Source organism: Phalacrocorax aristotelis, chromosome 18, assembly GCF_949628215.1.
Source record: "Phalacrocorax aristotelis chromosome 18, bGulAri2.1, whole genome shotgun sequence".
NCBI classification, from domain to species: domain Eukaryota; kingdom Metazoa; phylum Chordata; class Aves; order Suliformes; family Phalacrocoracidae; genus Phalacrocorax; species Phalacrocorax aristotelis.
This window is the reverse complement of record NC_134293.1, coordinates 1,416,474-1,433,074: the sequence shown is the minus strand read 5'-3', so window position 1 is coordinate 1,433,074 and position 16,601 is coordinate 1,416,474. Positions and strand designations below refer to the sequence as shown.

The 16,601-nt window shown below is 64.7% G+C and overlaps 2 protein-coding genes across 20 annotated transcripts in view; one reads left to right on the top strand and one right to left on the bottom strand.

Annotated features, from left to right (window-relative positions):
• The window catches only part of MYO18A (myosin XVIIIA), a 39,002-nt gene extending 27,919 nt beyond the window's left edge, over window positions 1-11,083 (top strand). For 14 of the 19 annotated variants that reach the window (XM_075113519.1, XM_075113516.1, XM_075113517.1 and 11 more), the window contains 15 exons: window positions 411-534; window positions 613-813; window positions 1,112-1,222; window positions 1,513-1,617; window positions 1,729-1,875; window positions 1,967-2,080; window positions 2,250-2,366; window positions 2,452-2,535; window positions 2,766-2,903; window positions 3,587-3,772; window positions 3,856-3,995; window positions 4,615-4,659; window positions 6,231-6,353; window positions 7,329-8,507; window positions 9,759-11,083. In XM_075113519.1, coding sequence (XP_074969620.1) covers window positions 411-534; window positions 613-813; window positions 1,112-1,222; window positions 1,513-1,617; window positions 1,729-1,875; window positions 1,967-2,080; window positions 2,250-2,366; window positions 2,452-2,535; window positions 2,766-2,903; window positions 3,587-3,772; window positions 3,856-3,995; window positions 4,615-4,659; window positions 6,231-6,353; window positions 7,329-8,499 — 2,806 coding nt within the window. In that variant the 3' untranslated portion in view covers window positions 8,500-8,507; window positions 9,759-11,083. The remainder of the gene's footprint in view (window positions 1-410; window positions 535-612; window positions 814-1,111; window positions 1,223-1,512; window positions 1,618-1,728; window positions 1,876-1,966; window positions 2,081-2,249; window positions 2,367-2,451; window positions 2,536-2,765; window positions 2,904-3,586; window positions 3,773-3,855; window positions 3,996-4,614; window positions 4,660-6,230; window positions 6,354-7,328; window positions 8,508-9,758) is intronic. The other 5 variants (XM_075113522.1, XM_075113520.1, XM_075113506.1 and 2 more) reach the window with 3 other exon arrangements.
• PIPOX (pipecolic acid and sarcosine oxidase) lies at window positions 11,076-14,672 on the bottom strand. The gene is made up of 8 exons (XM_075113523.1): window positions 14,513-14,672; window positions 13,305-13,453; window positions 12,650-12,851; window positions 12,388-12,570; window positions 12,173-12,325; window positions 11,947-12,105; window positions 11,735-11,810; window positions 11,076-11,637 (listed from the first exon to the last, which is right to left on the bottom strand). Exons 1-8 carry the CDS (start codon window positions 14,636-14,638, stop codon window positions 11,507-11,509), a joined length of 1,179 nt encoding a protein of 392 aa, XP_074969624.1. The 5' UTR covers window positions 14,639-14,672; the 3' UTR covers window positions 11,076-11,506.
• Window positions 14,673-16,601: the final 1,929 nt, after the last annotated feature.

Sequence of the window (16,601 nt, the reverse complement as noted above, 5' to 3'; positions counted from 1 at the left end):
GTCCACCTCTGCTGGATACCCACCGTGTGCCATGGCCCTGCCACGTCCTGCTTGGAGGCCACGGTGTCCTCAGCTGCCACTGAATAGCCCTGCCCCCACCATTAGCAGCCACGGTCCCCACCAGCACGCACCGGGGCCGTGGGGCATCTGGTGGGGCTGCTGGCGTGGGCGCTGCGGTCTCCACGAGCCGCTGAGCGAAGGCATCAGGGGTGGCTCCGTGTCACCGTGCTGGCAATTAAAGGCTCATCAACAGCACGTTTCTGACGAGCGCCCGGCGGCATGCTGTCCTTCCTGGTGCCTGCTGCCGTGGGACGGGGGTGCTCGGTGCAGGGCTGGCAGCACGGGGCTGGGGTCCCATCCCCGGTGCCTGTCGCGGGGCGCTGAGCACCCTCCCAACTCTCCCCACGCAGGTTCGACAGCGAGCTCTCGCAGGCGCACGAGGAGGCGCAGCGGGAGAGGCTGCAGCGGGAGAAGCTGAGCCGCGAGAAGGACGTGCTGGTGGCCGAGGTCTTCGGCCTCAAGCAGCTGCTGGAGGTGAGCGGCAGCCGGTCCCTTCCCCGGCCCCCTGGCCAGCAGACACCCCCGGCTCACGGTGACCCCCTCCCTTGGCAGGACAAGGACTCGGACATCGCGGGGCTGACACAGAAGGTGGAGGCGCTGGAGGCCGAGCTGCAGGACATCTCCTCCCAAGAGTCGAAGGATGAGGCGTCCCTGGCCAAGGTGAAGAAGCAGCTGCGGGACCTGGAGGCAAAGGTCAAAGACCAGGAGGAGGAACTGGACGAGCAGGCTGGGACCATCCAGATGCTGGAGCAGGTATGGCAGGGAGGGGCGAGGTTTCTGGGCGGGGTGGTTTCGTGCAGGGCTGTTATTACCTGGGCCGGGCTTGCCCGGGAAGCGGAGGCGGTCGCCCTCAGCCCGGCGTCGGGCCAGGCACCGCCACTGCCGACACGGCTCCTGGCCCTCCGTGCCATGGCCCGGCAGGTGGCCGTGGGGCAGGCGGCCCAGCCGGCCTCAGACCGTGAGGTTTTTCGGGTGAGCGGCACCCAGGGAGTGGCATGGTGGGATCCCCGTGTCCCCTTCGCTCTGACCACATTCCCTCCTGATTTTGCAGGCCAAGCTGCGGCTGGAGATGGAGATGGAGCGGCTGCGGCAGACCCACGCCAAGGAGGTGGAGAGCCGCGATGAGGAGGTGGAGGAGATTCGGCAGTCGTGCCAGAAGAAGGTAGGGCTCGGCTGCAGCCCCTCTCCCCAGTCGGGGACGGGATGCGTCCCTGCGCCCCAGCCAGGTGCCAGGAGCTGCTGACTGGGCACTGTCACGCAGCACCCGGCCCCCACGCCGGCTCCACTGGCCCAGCAGGTCTGACTGGTCTCTCCGCTGCACTGGCCGGCGTGCGCTGGGCTTTTGGTTGCACAAACACCCGGCCAGTGGGGTCACCCGGTGTCCCCGGTATGTGGGGACACGCAAGCACCCTGTCCCACCACCCTGACTGGGCTGTCCTTGCTGTCCCCCAGCTGAAGCAGATGGAGGTGCAGCTGGAGGAGGAGTATGAGGACAAGCAGAAGGTGCTGAGAGAAAAACGGGAGCTGGAGAGCAAGTTATCTGCTGTCAGTGAGCAGGTAGGGTGCAGGGCAGCTGGGCATGTGCCTCGCTTCGGGGACCCTGGGGTGGCCATGGCAGGGTGGGTGTCCCGCCGGCACGGTGCCCTGGCATGGTCCACCCTGCCACAGGCCAACCAGCGGGACTTCGAGACGGAGAAACGCCTGCGCCGGGACCTGAAGAGGACGAAGGCACTGCTGGCCGATGCACAGATCATGTTGGACCACCTGAAAAACAATGCACCCAGCAAGAGGGAGATCGCCCAGCTGAAGAACCAGGTGTGCACCCAGACCCCCTCCAAAACCTCAGCTCTTGAGGGGTGCAGGGTGTCCCCATTCCCCGGCCAGGCACTGAGCCATGTCCCCACAGCTGGAGGAGTCGGAGTTTACCTGCGCGGCCGCCGTCAAGGCCCGCAAGTCCATGGAGGTGGAGATCGAAGACCTCCACCTGCAGATCGATGACCTCGCCAAGGCCAAGGCAGCGGTAAGCGTTTTTGGGGTGTGATGCACCGTGATGGGGCCATACCCCACCTGCACCCAAGGGGAGACCCCCACCACACGCCAGCAGGGTGACCCCGTGCCCTTCGGGGTGGTTTTGGGGGTGGGTGCCCCACTCCTGGGGTGCAGCAGGAGACACAGGTGCCTCTCCCCAGCTGGAGGAGCAGCTGAGCCGGCTGCAGCGGGAGAAGAACGAGGTGCAGAGTCGGCTGGAGGAGGACCAGGAGGACATGAATGAGCTGATGAAGAAGCACAAGGCAGCTGTGGCCCAGGTGAGGGGGGGAGCAGGAGCCGCAGCACCCCAGTCCCCCCGTAACACCCCTTTTGGAGCCACTGACGGCCCCGGTGTGTCCGCAGGCATCCCGGGACCTGGCACAGATGAATGACCTCCAGGCACAGCTGGAGGAGGTCAGCAAGGAGAAACAGGAGCTGCAGGAGAAGGTGGGGAGTACCGACATCACACACGGGCATGCGTGCTAAGTGAAGGTGGGGGGGGACAGGGGGACACCCAGAGGCCCGCTGTCCACACTATCGGGGGGCCCCCCACACCCTGGGGGTACAGAGTAGTCCCGTGGGGAGCTCTCCACTGGGAAGAGCGTGACCAGCAGCTCTGCGGTGGGGGGCCGGGGAGGTGGTGGTCGAGGCTGAGGCTGTGCCCCCGCTCCCCGCAGCTGCAAGGCCTGCAGAGCCAGCTGGAGTTCCTGGAGCAGTCCATGGTGGACAAGTCGCTGGTGAGCCGACAAGAGGCCAAGATCCGCGAGCTGGAGACCAGGCTGGAGTTCGAGCGGACGCAAGTCAAGCGCCTGGAGGTGGGCGCTGGGCAATCCCTCCGCTCTGTCCGGGACCGGGATGCAACAGGACCGTGATGGGAAGCTGCCCAGGGGGGTCCACCGAGTGCATCCCCAATATCCCCTCCCTGGGACCCCTCACGCCGCAGCCCTCCCCTGCCAGCACCCTGGCCCCGGCCCCGCAGGGAAAGCTCCCTGCGAGCGCTGATAACAATAATCCACCGCCCAGCCCAGCAAAGTGCTGCTATTTCCCTGCATTGACTTAGGGAAATTATAGACTCCCAGCCCTGCTAAACGCAGCCTGCTTTATATTCTGCCTTTGCAGCTCTGCCGGGGGAGCGGAGCGGCTTAGCTCTCTTCTTAATATCTTCCTAGATGTTATTTCCCTTCCCCGCTCTCTCTGCCGGGGCCATAAATATGCAGCGGCTGGCTCAGCGGCTGGGGGAGAATGGGAGCTATTTTTTCCCTACGTTACACGCTGTAATTACTTCACACACAGTTAAATCTATTTTTCCAATTTGACAAAGCCCCTGCAGGTTATTCTGCCCCTTCCTTGTCCCTGGGAGGGGGGTTTCTCTTCCATCTCCTCGTGTAAATTCATGGGGATGGGATCCGTCCTCGCGTGAGCCCTTGGTGGGAGTTGCTGCAGGGTGGGGGGGGCCCATGGGAGGATTCGGGGTGACGCTGCACCCGCCGCTCTGCAGAGCCTGGCCACGCGGCTGAAGGAGAACATGGAGAAGCTGACGGAAGAGCGGGATCAGCGTGCAGCCGCCGAGAACCGGGAGAAGGAGCAGAACAAGCGCCTGCAGCGGCAGCTCCGCGACGTCAAGGAGGAGATGGGCGAGCTGGCCAAGAAGGAAGCAGAGGCCAGCCGCAAGAAGCATGAGCTGGTGAGGCACCTGGACGGGGCAGGGCAGGGGGACGGGGGGTGGTTTCCCTGGGTTACGTGGCTCACCTCACTCCCTTCCCGCAGGAGATGGACCTGGAGAGCCTGGAAGCTGCCAACCAGAGCCTGCAGTCGGACCTGAAGCTGGCCTTCAAGCGCATCGGGGACCTGCAGGCCGCCATCGAGGATGAGATGGAGAGCGACAGCAATGAGGACCTCATCAACAGGTGAGAGTGCCTGGGCCTGGCTCCCACGCAGGGCACATCACCGGGGCTCCCCGCTTCTCCTCGCCACTTCTGAAATGGCAGGGGGCCCCCTCAGCTCTGCCTGGCCCTGGCAGGACGCCGCCTGTCCATCTGTCCATCCATGCATCATGCACATGTGCCTCCATCCATCCATGCGTCATGCACACGTGCATCTGCCCGTGCACCCGTGTGTCTGTCCATCCATGCATCGTGCACACGTGCATCAGTCGTGCATCCATCCCTCCCTCCACCCGCAGCCCCCATGCAGCTTCACCTGCTTGTGGAGGTGCCCGAAATGCAGCCAGGGACGTGCCGCCTGGCTGGAAACAGCCCGGGGAGCCCCAGGAGCCAGGGCAGCGCAGGCTGGCAGGAGGTCTGGGATGCCGGGATCCAGCCCAGGATGCCGGGATCCAGCTGGGTGCAGCCCCACCGCCAGGGCTGGAGGGCAGCCACACCTCCCTCCCCTGGCCCTTCTCCACCATTTAATTCATCCCCCATTTGTTCCCCACCCACTTGGTCTTTTTTTTTTTTTTTTTCCTTTCATTTGATTTCCTTTCTGTTGTGTTTTTTCCCCCCTCCGACCCCCGCCAACCCCTCCCAGTTTGCAGGACATGGTGGCAAAGTATCAGAAAAGAAAAAGTAAACTGTGAGGAGCTCCTCTTTCCTTCCTCCCCTCCCCTAACCACCACCTCACCCCCAAGGGCCGGGGCCCCGCATGCTGCTGGCCCACCTCCGCATGCCCTAACAGCACCCGCGGCACGGCACATAACCGCATCCCACGCGGGCGGACAGGGGCTGAGCCCCCGGGCCGGGGCGGGGGGTGATGCTCTGCCGTGGCTAATGACGAGCGTATCAGCGTGGAGCGGTGACGGAACCCCGCCGCCACGCACAATTAATATTCCCCGCCGTGGTCGCTCCCCTGCGACCCGGGCCCCGCTTAACTAACGGCACGCTCGCCCAGACATAAATTGTGTTTGACGTGGAGTTTAATTCCGCGAGTTATAAAACCTTAGCTGCCCTCAGAGTTTGTTTATGGGGCTCGTTGGGGGTTTTTTGTTGTTGTTCAGGGTTTGGTTTTTTTTTTTTTGTTGGGTTTTTTCCAAGCTGAGAGTTGCCTGGATGCATTGGAGGGGAGGGAGATGCGTGTGATGGAGTGCAGCTTGTTGCTTTGAATTTAACAAGGAGGATTCATACACAGGGTCTATCCCAGCCCATCCCCCGTGCCGTCTGCCACCGTCCCCAGGCAGGGAATAAGCCCAAAGCCGGGAAAATAAAACGGCCGTTTAAGATCGTATGATATATCCCTTCCCTGGCAGCGGCTCGCTGGGAGCCCTCGCCTCTCGCTGGCCGGTGGCGGGGTGGGGAGAGAGGGGCTCGTGCCGCTTCGATTTCCTTATAGATCCCGCCGGCACTGCCATAACCCTAACGAAAGCAGTAAGCAGTTAGGTATTAAGGGAGATTTATGCAGGGATGCTTTTAACGCGGAGGAATGGATTTTGCAATGCATACGGCACCTTCTTTCTAAAGGCAATCAATATGGTTACGAACGGCCGTTATAAATTAGATGGTTTAAGCCAGATAGGGCGTTTTTTATGCCGGGACATAAATCAGGGGCTCGCCGGCACGGCAGGCCTGTAAATCTGCCCACCGCGCTCCTGCGCCCGCCTTGCCGGAGTCGTTTCTGTTCTGCCTGCTAAACTCCTGTTTACCCAGGGCCATCAACATCGCTCTTCCTCGCTGTAATTTTGCACTCGACAGTGGCCTATAAAATGAACCCGCTTATTTCCTTCCCAGCCCCGGAGCTGAAAATCTCCTCTGTTTCTGGAGCCGTGCCCTGCCTGCTGCCCCTCGCTGCCCCGGTGCCGGCCCCGCTGTCTTATCTTTGCAGCCCTGGAGCAGTGCCGTGGCAGCGGGGGACGTTGGGCAGAGGGTGCAGGAGCTCCTTGGCCGGGCAGGGGGGTGGTTTGGGGGGTGCGTGGCACGGCTGTGCTTCGGGGAGCCCCTGGCATGCAGGTTGAGCTGTATGCATGCAGGTTGTGCCCCGGGAGATGGAGCAGGACCACGGGATGGGGTTTTGCCCATGCTGGGGTACACAGGCAGTGGGTGCTGAGGAGGTTTGGCGCCCACCAGCGCAATTTTGCCTCCCCAGCACCCAAAAATCTCCCTGCCCCACGCTCACTTCTTGCTTTCTCCCACCCCAACCTGCGCCTCTGGCAGCGACGGTGACTCAGACGTGGACTCGGAGCTGGAGGAGCGTGTGGACGGGGTGAAGTCCTGGCTCTCCAAGAACAAAGGCTCCTCCAAAGCACTCTCGGATGACGGCAGCCTGAAGGGCAGCAGGTGGGTGCAGGGCTGGGCACAGCACTAGCTGGCAGAGGACGGGGTGGGCTGTGCTGGGGGCTGGCCGGGCTGCAGGGTGGGCACCCGTGGGACATGGCACTCCAGGCCGGCCAGGGAGAGGATAATGCTAGTGAGTGGCTCTGTCTCCACTGGGGATGCATGTCCCCACGCGGAGGGGGACCCCTGGTCCCCCTCCCCAGCATTCCACCTGCAGCACCACAGCCAGCCGCTGCAGCACAGGGACCCGCCCCGGTGGTGCATGGGCAGCCCCCTCTCTGTCTGCCTCCCCGGGGGGTCACGGTGGTGGGCTCCAGCCCTGCGCATCGTCCCCCCCGCTCTGGGACTGGATCCCCCTTCCATCCTCCCCTCGTTTGCAGCTCCACCACATCCCTCCCTGCACCTCTCTGCCAGCTCCGGCTGCGCGCGCAGCCCCTGGCAGCACTGGCGGCGGGCAGGGACATGCCAGGGTGCCTCCGCGGCGCAAGGCCAGCGTGGGGCTGGGGCACACAGCCCCGATCCCCAGGGAGGACACTCGCCTGCTGAGTGCAGATTGCTTTTATCCAAACCCAATTTCCTAGCAGGGCTCTGGGAGTCCCAGGGGGCTCCCCTGCCTCTGCCAAGCAGGGGGGAAAGATCTGAGCCAGTTTTTCTTAATTGGTTTAATTTATTCGGCAGTGCAGATGTAAAACATTTTGTTATTGGAGATAATTCCACCTTTTCTGAAGCCAGGAATCAAACGCAGCGGCTCCAGGTAGCCGACAATGAAATAAATTGAATGCAACACTTTAAAGGGGAATCAAAGTGCCGGGCTAGAACAACTCCCCCATTTACATGACATTTTTCCACTACGCTATTTCTCGCTGACGCAAATTACCGAGGCTGCCTCGCCGCCGCGCTGCCCCCGCCTCGCCCGCTCATCCCCGTCTCTCTCTTGTCTCCCCGGTGCGTGCGTGGGGCCGCGGTGCCGCCGCGCAGGTCAGCCCCGCCGGACGGTCCCGAGGGCGAGGAGCGGCCGGTGTCGGTGTTGAGCTGCCTCAGCTATAGGAAGCGGCCGGGCCTCAAGGACTCCATAGGCGGCCGCGGGGACGAGCAGACGCTCTTCAGCGCGCTCAGCGAGCGACCGCCTTCCCCCGAGCGTGCTGCCCGCAGGGCGGCACGGGGCGGCGAGGCCGAAGACCGGGCGGCCGTCATCGCCCGCGCCTTCGCCGATGCCAGCGGCCGGGCTCGGCAAGGGTTGGGCAAGCGCTGGTCCCTCTCGGCTGCCGATGGCGAGAAAGCCTCCGTCGCCTCCGCCCCGGTGAGCCGGGCCTCCTCCGCCTCCTGGCGTGGGCTGGAGGATGGGGATGAGGGGGATGAGGGGTGCTCGGTGCTGAGCTTCGCCCTCTCCAGCCCTGGGAGCTTGCGGAGCCGGTCCAGGGGGGCCGAGGGTCGCCCCGAGTCACGGCTCTCCCTGGCCCGCAGCCGCCTGGAGGAGGCGGACGAGGGGTCCCGTGGGCAGCCCACCCTGGGGCGCAGCCTCTCTGTGCCCCCCCGGCCCCGCAGCGCTGCCTCCGACGAGGGGGGTCCCGGGGATGCCCGTCCCGTGGGGCACCGCTCCTACCTCGACCCCGACCTGGAAGCCGCCATCCAGGAGGTGTTGAGCTACCGCCCGCCGCGGGCCGGGGGCTGCTCCAGCCCTGAGGCCAACTCGGGGGACGACACCCGGAGCGTGCGGAGCACGCGGAGCGCGGCCCCCCTGGGCACCGCCGACCGCCCCGCCGGCAGCCTCCGCCGCTCCGCATCCGCCCTCGACTTCTCCCGGCGTGCCTACCGGCACCGCAGCAGCTCGGGCTCCTCCGAGGAAGAGGAGGAGCGGAAGAAGAAGAGTGCCAAGAAGCACTCCAAGAAGGCTAAGAAGAAATCCAAGAAGAAGAAGAAGAAGCAGCAGTCATCATCTGATTCGGGTTCGTCCTCTGATTCCTCCTCCGATTCCTCCTCTGGCTCCACCGGCTCCTACCGCAGCACCTCCAGCATCAAGAAGGGCCCGCGGGCGGCGGGGGGCGAGGAGCCGGCACGCTCCGGCCAGGGCAAGAAGGAGGAGAAGAAGCGGAAGAAGCAGGTCGACAGCTTGATGATGAAGTACCTGTACCGGCCCGAGAGCGACTGAGGCAGGAGGTGGGAGCGGTGTGTGCCGTGCAGCATGAACCTCCCCGTGTGCCACTAACCGCTCACCCTAACCCTCGCCCAGCTCCGGGCGCGGAGCCCACCTCCGCCAGGCGCCCCAGGATGGGGCACGCCACTGTGCCCGCAGCCAGCCCTGCTTTTGGGGTGCTGCAAGGCATCCCCAACGCATCTCCGGCCGTGGGGAGCATCCCCAGCATGGCTGCGGCGGGACCGGCAGCTGCCTGTGCTGCCAGGATGCGGCGTGTTTGGGATTAGCGGCTGTGGCACGGGGGACACCGGGAAGCGCTAATCCCTTCCCGGCTCCCCAGCCACCAGCTAGGAGGCAGCTGAATTTATTCCTTCAGGAAATTTAAGGTTTTTCCGGGTGGCGCAGCATCCCCGCTCACCCCGGGGGATTTGCCACCCCGGGGACGGCGGCGGGGAGGAGCGGACCGGGTACTAACACGCACCCGCTGCAGTGTGCGAGCGTGGGGGGGAGGCAGCGCCCACGGGGGGCGAGCCGGGGCGGGCAGTTGGGGCTCGGACGTGTTTCTCAGGGCGGCCACATCCCGCTGCCCTGCACCGTGTAGGGTGCCTGTGACAGGGAACCGGGGTGTGAACAGCCTCGCCCTGCACGGCTCTGGGGGTCTGCACCCTGTTTGCCGGCAGAGGGGAGGGTGCACCGGGGCTCACCGGCAGCAATTTTGGAGCGGATTCGATCCTTTCCGATGGCTTGAATAGGAGAAGGGCTGGAGGAGGGAAAAAAAAAACCTTTTGGAAACGTGGTTGCCGTTGGGCTGCCCGCCAGGCTGCCTGTCCCAGGGCCAGGGTGGGAGCGGGGGAGAAACCCCCCCAGCACCCAGCCATGAGCTCCAGGGCGACTGGGACCCTCGAGTGGTGACACCCCTGAGCACCCGCATTTGCATCCATGTCCATGTGCCTTTTTCTCATCGCGTGGGGCCGGGTGCCCCTGGGGGCTGCAGCTGCTGGGCAGGCTTGGCACGGCCCCGCTGCAGAGCAGGGGCTCGGCTCAGCCCAGCGAGGAGTCGGTTGCGGTGGAGCATGCCCCAAACATCTCAGAAATAATAAAAAAGGTGGCGATGGAGGCTCCATCCAGCTGGCTGCCAGCGTGCCGGCTCGCCGTGGCTCCTGGTGCAGCCAGAGGGGAGCTACACCCGGCAGACCAGCCCTGCTGCGGCACTGCAGCGCGCTGGGTCGTGGAGCCCCCCAGTCCCCCCGCTAACCCCGCTCTCTCCCACACAGCCCCCCAGGCTCCCGGCACCCCTTCGCCTACGACAGATGGGATGAGGAGCAGGACGCCAGGGAAAGCACACGCCACTCCTCCCGCAGCTCCCCCAGCGCCAGCGAGGCGGAGAGCCGGGCCACCGGGACCCCCGCCTAGCCCTCCACCCCACTTTCCCATCGCCCCAGAAACACTCAGCTCCTTTGCAGGGCCACCCTGGGCAGCCGGTATTTCTTCTGCACCAGAGCAGGGTGGGGGGGGGTGGACATGCAGCCGCCCCCCAGCCCTGGCCGCGGGGGGAGCAGCCCGGCCGGCTCGCTGGCTGCAGCCCCCATGCCACCCCCACCTTCCCACCCCCCTGTCTGTCCTCGGCGGCAGAGCCGGCAGCTCCAGCACCCTGGGTTTATTCCTCAGTGCCTGCTGGCTCCTTATTTTATAACTTAAACTTCCTCTCCCCCCCCACCCCAGGCACCCTCCCCATCCTCTTAAACCCCTTTTAGTTGAGCCAAAGACGTCTCTTGCCGGCCGGGCCCTGGGGAACAGCCGCCCCACAGCTGGGAGGGGGATGTGGGGACAGGGTCCCACACGCCCCCCAGGTTGTTGTCACCCCCACCCTGGCCCCCCACTCCTGCCTGGTCATTTTGCACTAGCCCAGCTGTGCGTCCCCCCTCTTACCCCCTTTACTTTCAGTATGAAAATAAATGTAATTTCTGGCCGGTGACACCGGCTGCCGCCTCCTCCACGTGCTGGGGGGGGGTCACCCCATATTTGTGGGGGTGTTTGCGTGGTGGTGGGAGCTGGCGGGATGGATCCAGCCCCAGTGAGGATCCAGGGCTGCATGGGAAGGCCAAGCCTGGCACCTTCCCCAAGCCTGCTGCACCCATGGGTGATGGGGAGGGGAGAAGGGAGACGGCCCTCGTGGGTGCCGGCACTGAATCATTTATCAATCTTCATAAATATGCAGATGAGCAGCGGGGATGGGAGCCCTCTGCCTGCTGGCGTTAATTATTTAACACGGCGGAGATGATGATGGGCATTGCTGGCCGCCTGTGCTGCACGTGCCTCGGCCTCAGCTCCGGCAGCCGCTGGCCTGTGCCGGGCGCTGCCCCCAGCCCCCCCCCAGCCCCAGGGACCCCCTGCACTCTCGGGACCCCCACACACCCCTGGGACTCTGGCAAACCAGGTCATTTGCTCCCTTTCCCCACCATCTCTTGGAAACAAATGGGCCAAGCTTGGCGCCGCTGCCATAAAGCCACGCTGCGCTAATGCGCTTTCATTAAGTGGGAGCGATCTAATGATAATAAAATGGCACATTTAACATTAAAACATTTAAGTTGACTCCTAAGCGAGTGTGTCTCTCTGCGCTGTTCCAGCTCCATCTTCATGAGGCTGACAAAGCTCCTTAATTTGTTTCCGGGAGCGGGTGCTCGACAGAGACGGCTTGGCACGGCGTGGCATGGGGGATGACGGGATGCAGGGACACAGGGATGCTGGGATGTGGGGAGGCAGGGCACCAAGATGCTGGGGTGTGGAGATGCAGGGGTGCCGGGATGTGGGGATGCTGGGTTGTCAGGGTGCAGAGGTACAGGGACGCTGGGGTGCACAGATGGAGGGCTGCTGGGATGGAGGGGTGCCAGGATGCTGGGTGCTGGGCTGGTGGAGACAGCAGGACGCAGGGAGATGGGGACGGTGGCGCATGCGGATGCGGGGATGCCAGTGTGCTGGGGTGTCAGGGCGATGCCATGGGGGCACGGCCAGGGCCCCGCACCTACAGTGCAGCCTGGAGCACGCCGGGGAAGCGGGTGATGGCGAAGGGGGCTGTGCTGTGGGATGGCTCCTCGCCCAGGCTCAGCTCGCACAGCAGCTTCCCCACCACTGGCGCCAGCTTGAACCCATGGCCTGTGGGGAGGAGAGGATGTTGGGGGGGCACAGCCACCCCCCATGGCCCCAGCCAGCTCTGGGGTGCTGGGGAGGGGGGCTGGGTGCCTTCGCCTACCCGAGAACCCGGCTCCAATGATGATGTTGCTGAATTTGGGGTGCCGGTCCAGGATGAAGTCTTCATCCGGGGTGTTCTGGGGGAGCCGTGGTGTAAGGGTGTGGGGTCAGGGGTCCTCTCGGCGGGGGGAAGGGATGGCAAAGTCCACCTTGGAGGGGGGGAGGGGTTGGGACCCTGCACGCCTGGGTCCTGCTCCTGGGGGAGGGTCTCACCGTGTAGAGGCAGGTCTCCACCACGGCCGGCTGGGGCTCCAGCCCGGGCAGGTAGCTGCTGATGAAGCTGCTCAGGAGGGCGACATCGGGGTGGGGGGCACCCAGGGGGGCCCGGTCCCGCTCCTCGGGGTCGGCGGGGCTGCCGTGGTGGTAGCACACCTGGGAGGCAGCTGCTTAGGGGGGTGGCCGCTGCAGGGTGCCCCCGCTGCCGCCGTGCCCTGCTCACCTTGACCAGCCCGGGGTACTCGAGGGCAGGCAGCCCGAAGATGCCACGGGGGGCTTGGCTCAGCCCCAGAACCAAGAAGCAGGGACTGGGTCTGTCAGCGCTGGGGCTTCCCGGCTCCTTCTCCCTCCAGTAGCAGACGTTGATGCGCAGGGGCTGGGATCACCGCGTTAGCCCTGGCCGTGGCCGGGCCGCCCCGCGCTGCCCTCGAGCCTTACCTGCAGCGGCAGGCGGAGACCCAGGGGTGCCACGAGGGCACCGGTCCACGCTCCGGCTGTCATGATGAGCCGGGGGGCTCGGTACACCCCGGCGGTGGTGGTGACGGTGAGCACGGCCCCGGGTTCGATGCGCAGCACCTTCTCCCCATCCTGCAGGGTGCCCCCGCGCCGGCGAAAGACATCCTGGGTGGGGATGGTGACAGGAGGCAGTTGTGGGGACAGGGCCGGGGGACCCCCATCCCATCCCCTCGGCAGCACCCACCTGCACTGCCCGCAGCGCCCGGTCAGCGAAGAGCACCCCGGCGGTGTCGTCCCACACGGCCACCTCGCCGGCGTGGAGCCGGAGGCCGGGGAAGCGCCGGGCCAGCACCGTGGCGTCAAGGACCTCGCCAGCACCCAGGCTGCGCCGGCAGCCCTCCAGCTCCGGGTTGCCCGCTGGCCCCAGGGCCACCAACCCCGTCCGCCTGCGCCCCGGCAGCTGTGTCAGCTCTCCCCTCACCCCATCCCCGTGCAGACCCCCCTCTTGCTTTGCCCCTGGGGAAAACCGAGGCGTGGCGGCATCGGTGGTGCTCGGGATGTGCTGTACCCTGCTGGGATGCTGGGCAAGGGTGCATGGGGTGATGCACGGGGAGGGTCTGGATGCCGGCATCACACTCACCCCCCCCAAATACAGCAAGCGCCATCACCTCTGACCCTGGCAGCGGGGGATCGTTTAGATGCTCATTTCTTTAATGGCGTTTTCTTTATGGAGCTCCATAAATTACCCAGAGCGAGCACCTGCCTCCACGCTGCGTGGGGCTGGGGCGGCCTCATCCTGCCCAGCACTGCACCCTGACAGAACAGTGGCCGCAGCCCCCAGCCCAGCCCCGCAGGGAGGGGACGGTGCCCGGCGGGGGCTGCGTCCCCATCCCGGTCACCTGAAGAGGCTGGTGCCGGCCTCAGCCTCCAGCCGCTCCCAGAGGCGGAAGCAGTCGGGCATCATGCGGGCGTAGACCTCCTGGGGGTAGGCGCTGCGGGTGATGCGGCTCTGCCCGTGCGAGCTGCCCCGCGAGTGGGGCAGGATGAACTGTGGGGCAGGAGGGGCGTAGGGGCGACCGCAGCCACCGCCGCCCCCCAGCTCCACCAGCCCCGTGTGCACCGGTGCTGCGCCACAGCGGGCACCTGGGGACACAGCCTGCCCTGCCAGCTGTGGCGCTGGGAAGCAGCAGGGCATGGGGGTCCTGGCGCTGGGGACATGGGGGTCCTGGCGCTGGGGACGTGGGGGTCCTGGCACTGGGGACATGGGGATCCTGGCACTGGGGGTGTGGGGGTCCTGGCACTGGGGACGTGGGGATCCTGGTACTGGGAACATGGGAGTGCTAGCACTGGGGATGTGGGGGTCCTGGCACTGGGGACATGGGGATCCTGGTACTGGGAACATGGGAGTGCTAGCACTGGGGATGTGGGGGTCCTGGCACTGGGGACGTGGGGATCCTGGCACTGGGGATGTGGGGGTCCTGGCAGTGGGGACATGGGGTCCTGGCACTGGGGACACGGGAGTCCTGGCACTGGGGATATGGGGGTCCTGGTATTGGGGACATGGGGGTCCTGGCACTGGGGATGTGGGGTCCTGGCAGTGGGGACGTGGGGTCCTGGCACTGGGGACACAGGATTGCTGGCACTGGGGATGTGGGGGTCCTGGCACTGGGGATATGGGGGTCCTGGCATTGGGGACATGGGGGTCCTGGCACTGGCGATGTGGGGGTCCTGGCACTGGGGATGTGGGGGTCGTGGCATTGGGGACATGGGGGTCCTGGCACTGGGGACACAGGAGTGCTCACACTGGGGACATGGGGGTTCTGGTACTGGGGACATGGGGGTCCTGGCAGTGGGGACGTGGGAGTGCTGGCCGTGGGGACATGGGAGTGCTGGCACTGGCGACGTGGGGGTCCTGGCACTGGGACATGGGAGTGCTGGCTCTGGGGACATGGGGATCCTGGCGCTGGGGACACGGGGTTGGCGTCACCATGGACCAGGGGTGCGGCAGCAGCTCCGCTCCGTGCCGCAGCAGAGGGCACCCAGTTCTGCAGGCGCCCACCCCAGCGTGGCGGGGCTGGGGCCGTGGCGGGGCTGGGGCCGCCGGTACCTGCTCCAGCAGGAGGGTGTCCCTGTGGTGCTGGGCCAGGTGGTAGGCAGCGAAGGAGCCCTGGATGCCGGCTCCGATGACGATGGCGTCGTAGGTGGCCTGGCGGGGCTGGCCCAGGGCAGCCATGTCCGTACTCGTCCTCGTCCCCACAGGCAGCCAGGAGCTGAGCCAAGGGAAGCGAAGGAGCAGAGTCCAGCTGAGCCTAGTGGGTGGCGGAGCCTTGGCCGCCCTCCAGCTGCTGTGGGGACGGCAGGGGCACGTGGGGGCTGCACCCATCCCACTGCCTCCATCCCCCCACCAACACCAGCGCCTGGGCCCGGCGGGGAAGGCAGCTCGTCCGGCAGCGATGTCAGAGCCGGCAGCACGGGGGGTTCAGCCCCCTTCTTCCCCAGCCGCCCCCACACCGCTGCTGATGGGTATTTTTATCCCAGCTCGGCGCACACGGCACCCTCCGCTTGCCCCAGTCCCAGCACAGGGACCACCAAGACCCCAGGGCACCGCGCCCCCCATCGCCTTCCCCCCCGCCGGCCCCACTGCACCGCCAGCAGCTGGGTGAGAGCAGAGCGAGGGGGTGGGATATATGTGATGGAAAATTGTTTCCAATAAATCCCCCTTCCCCTCCCCGCCGGTGGCTGCTGGCTCCAGCTGGCGCAGGACGCAGGGCTCCGTAACGCTCCCATTTGCGCACCGATGGGAAACCCCCGCTTGCTTCAAGGCAAACAGTTTTGTTTTTTTTCCTTCCTCCGGCAAAATTTATTACAGCCATAAACTATTTTGTTGCCATCTTTTGTTGTTGTTGTTTTTGGTTTTTTTTACTGGGAGATTTAGGGCTTGCCGGAGCAGCCGGGATGCGGTGCAGAGCCCTGTGTCCCACCAGCTGGGACGGATTTTGCAAGCCTGGAAAATTTTGGGGTGTGGTTTGGGGACACTTAGCGATGCATTGGCGGTGGGGGGGGCAGAATAACACAAGCAGGGGCTGCAGGCTTTGCCCGCCACCGCCACTGCCCCGCGCTGCCTGACAGCTAATTAGGGGAATTAATTTACTCTGGCTTTCGTGGTGTAAAAGACATTATTTACTGGTTAATTGTTGTTATTATGAAATGTTAAATATCATTATTTATTTTGCTGCTTGCCTCCAGTGATGGATGAAGCACTGGGAAGCGTGGGAGGCCCACGCTGGGCCGGGGGGGGAATTTCCAGCTCCTCCAGCCGCAGCACCCAGCCGGGTCACGGGGACACCCCGGCATCATGCACAGGCCAAACCGGCAGCTAACAGTGACGGGGCGGTGAGAGGAGGCAGATGGGGAGCACAGGCAAAGGCCAGGCTCCTCCCCAGGCCCCCCTTCCATGCTGCTGCCCAGGATCACTAACGCAACGAGTGCGTGCCAGTCTCAGCATCACCGCGATGCCCAGGGCTCTGCGTTGTGCGGTGCCCCATTAAATCAGCAATCCTCCCTTGCCTTTGATGTTACAAATAATTCACTGATTTCCCCGGGTTTCAGCTTGCCTTTTTTGCTTTGAACAGCCCCTCTACCTGCTCTTCCTTTTTCGCTGAGAAGATGAAGAATAATTAATTATCCGTGAAACATTAAATGGCGAAAATGAACTCCTCTCCTGCTAACGGTGTGTTAATAGATCGGGCTGGAAAAGCCTCGCTCATGCCGCCACGGAGACGGGGAGGCCATCAGTGGGGTGGGGGGACAGTCCCTGTCCCCTCCAGCATCACTGACTGTCCCCAGGGCTCGGCGGGACCCCTCAGGCCATTACTTTCATTGCATGGATGACCCCAGGCATCACAGAGGTCTGCACCCCCAGACCCCAAAAAGCAGCTGCATGGGCTTATCTTGCCTTGGGGTGAGTTTTTGGGGTCCCTGTCCCAGCCCTCCGGCACCCGTGCCGTCATTCTCTTGACCTGGGTTTAAATTAACCAGAGGCAATGCTTGTGGCAGGAAGAAATCCACTTCCTAAAGCAGCTGGCGCGGGTCGGGAGAGCTGTGCCAAGCACAGTAAAGCTGAACTCCCTGCGCGGGCTGGGCGCCTGGATGGGAAACTCGGGGCTGGCACCGGCACGGGGGGGGTTGCGGTGGGG

What these genes read in the sequence shown, in the direction of transcription:
- PIPOX (XM_075113523.1), bottom strand. Translation starts at nt 14,638, where the DNA reads ATGGCTGCCCTGGGCCAGCCCCGCCAGGCCACCTACGACGCCATCGTC. An exon ending in TGGAGACCTGCCTCTACACG is followed by an intron (nt 11,811 to 11,946) that starts GTGAGACCCTCC and finishes CGGCTCCCCCAG; the next exon opens with AACACCCCGGATGAAGACTT. An exon ending in CATTGGAGCCGGGTTCTCGG is followed by an intron (nt 11,638 to 11,734) that starts GTAGGCGAAGGC and finishes TCCTCCCCACAG; the next exon opens with GCCATGGGTTCAAGCTGGCG.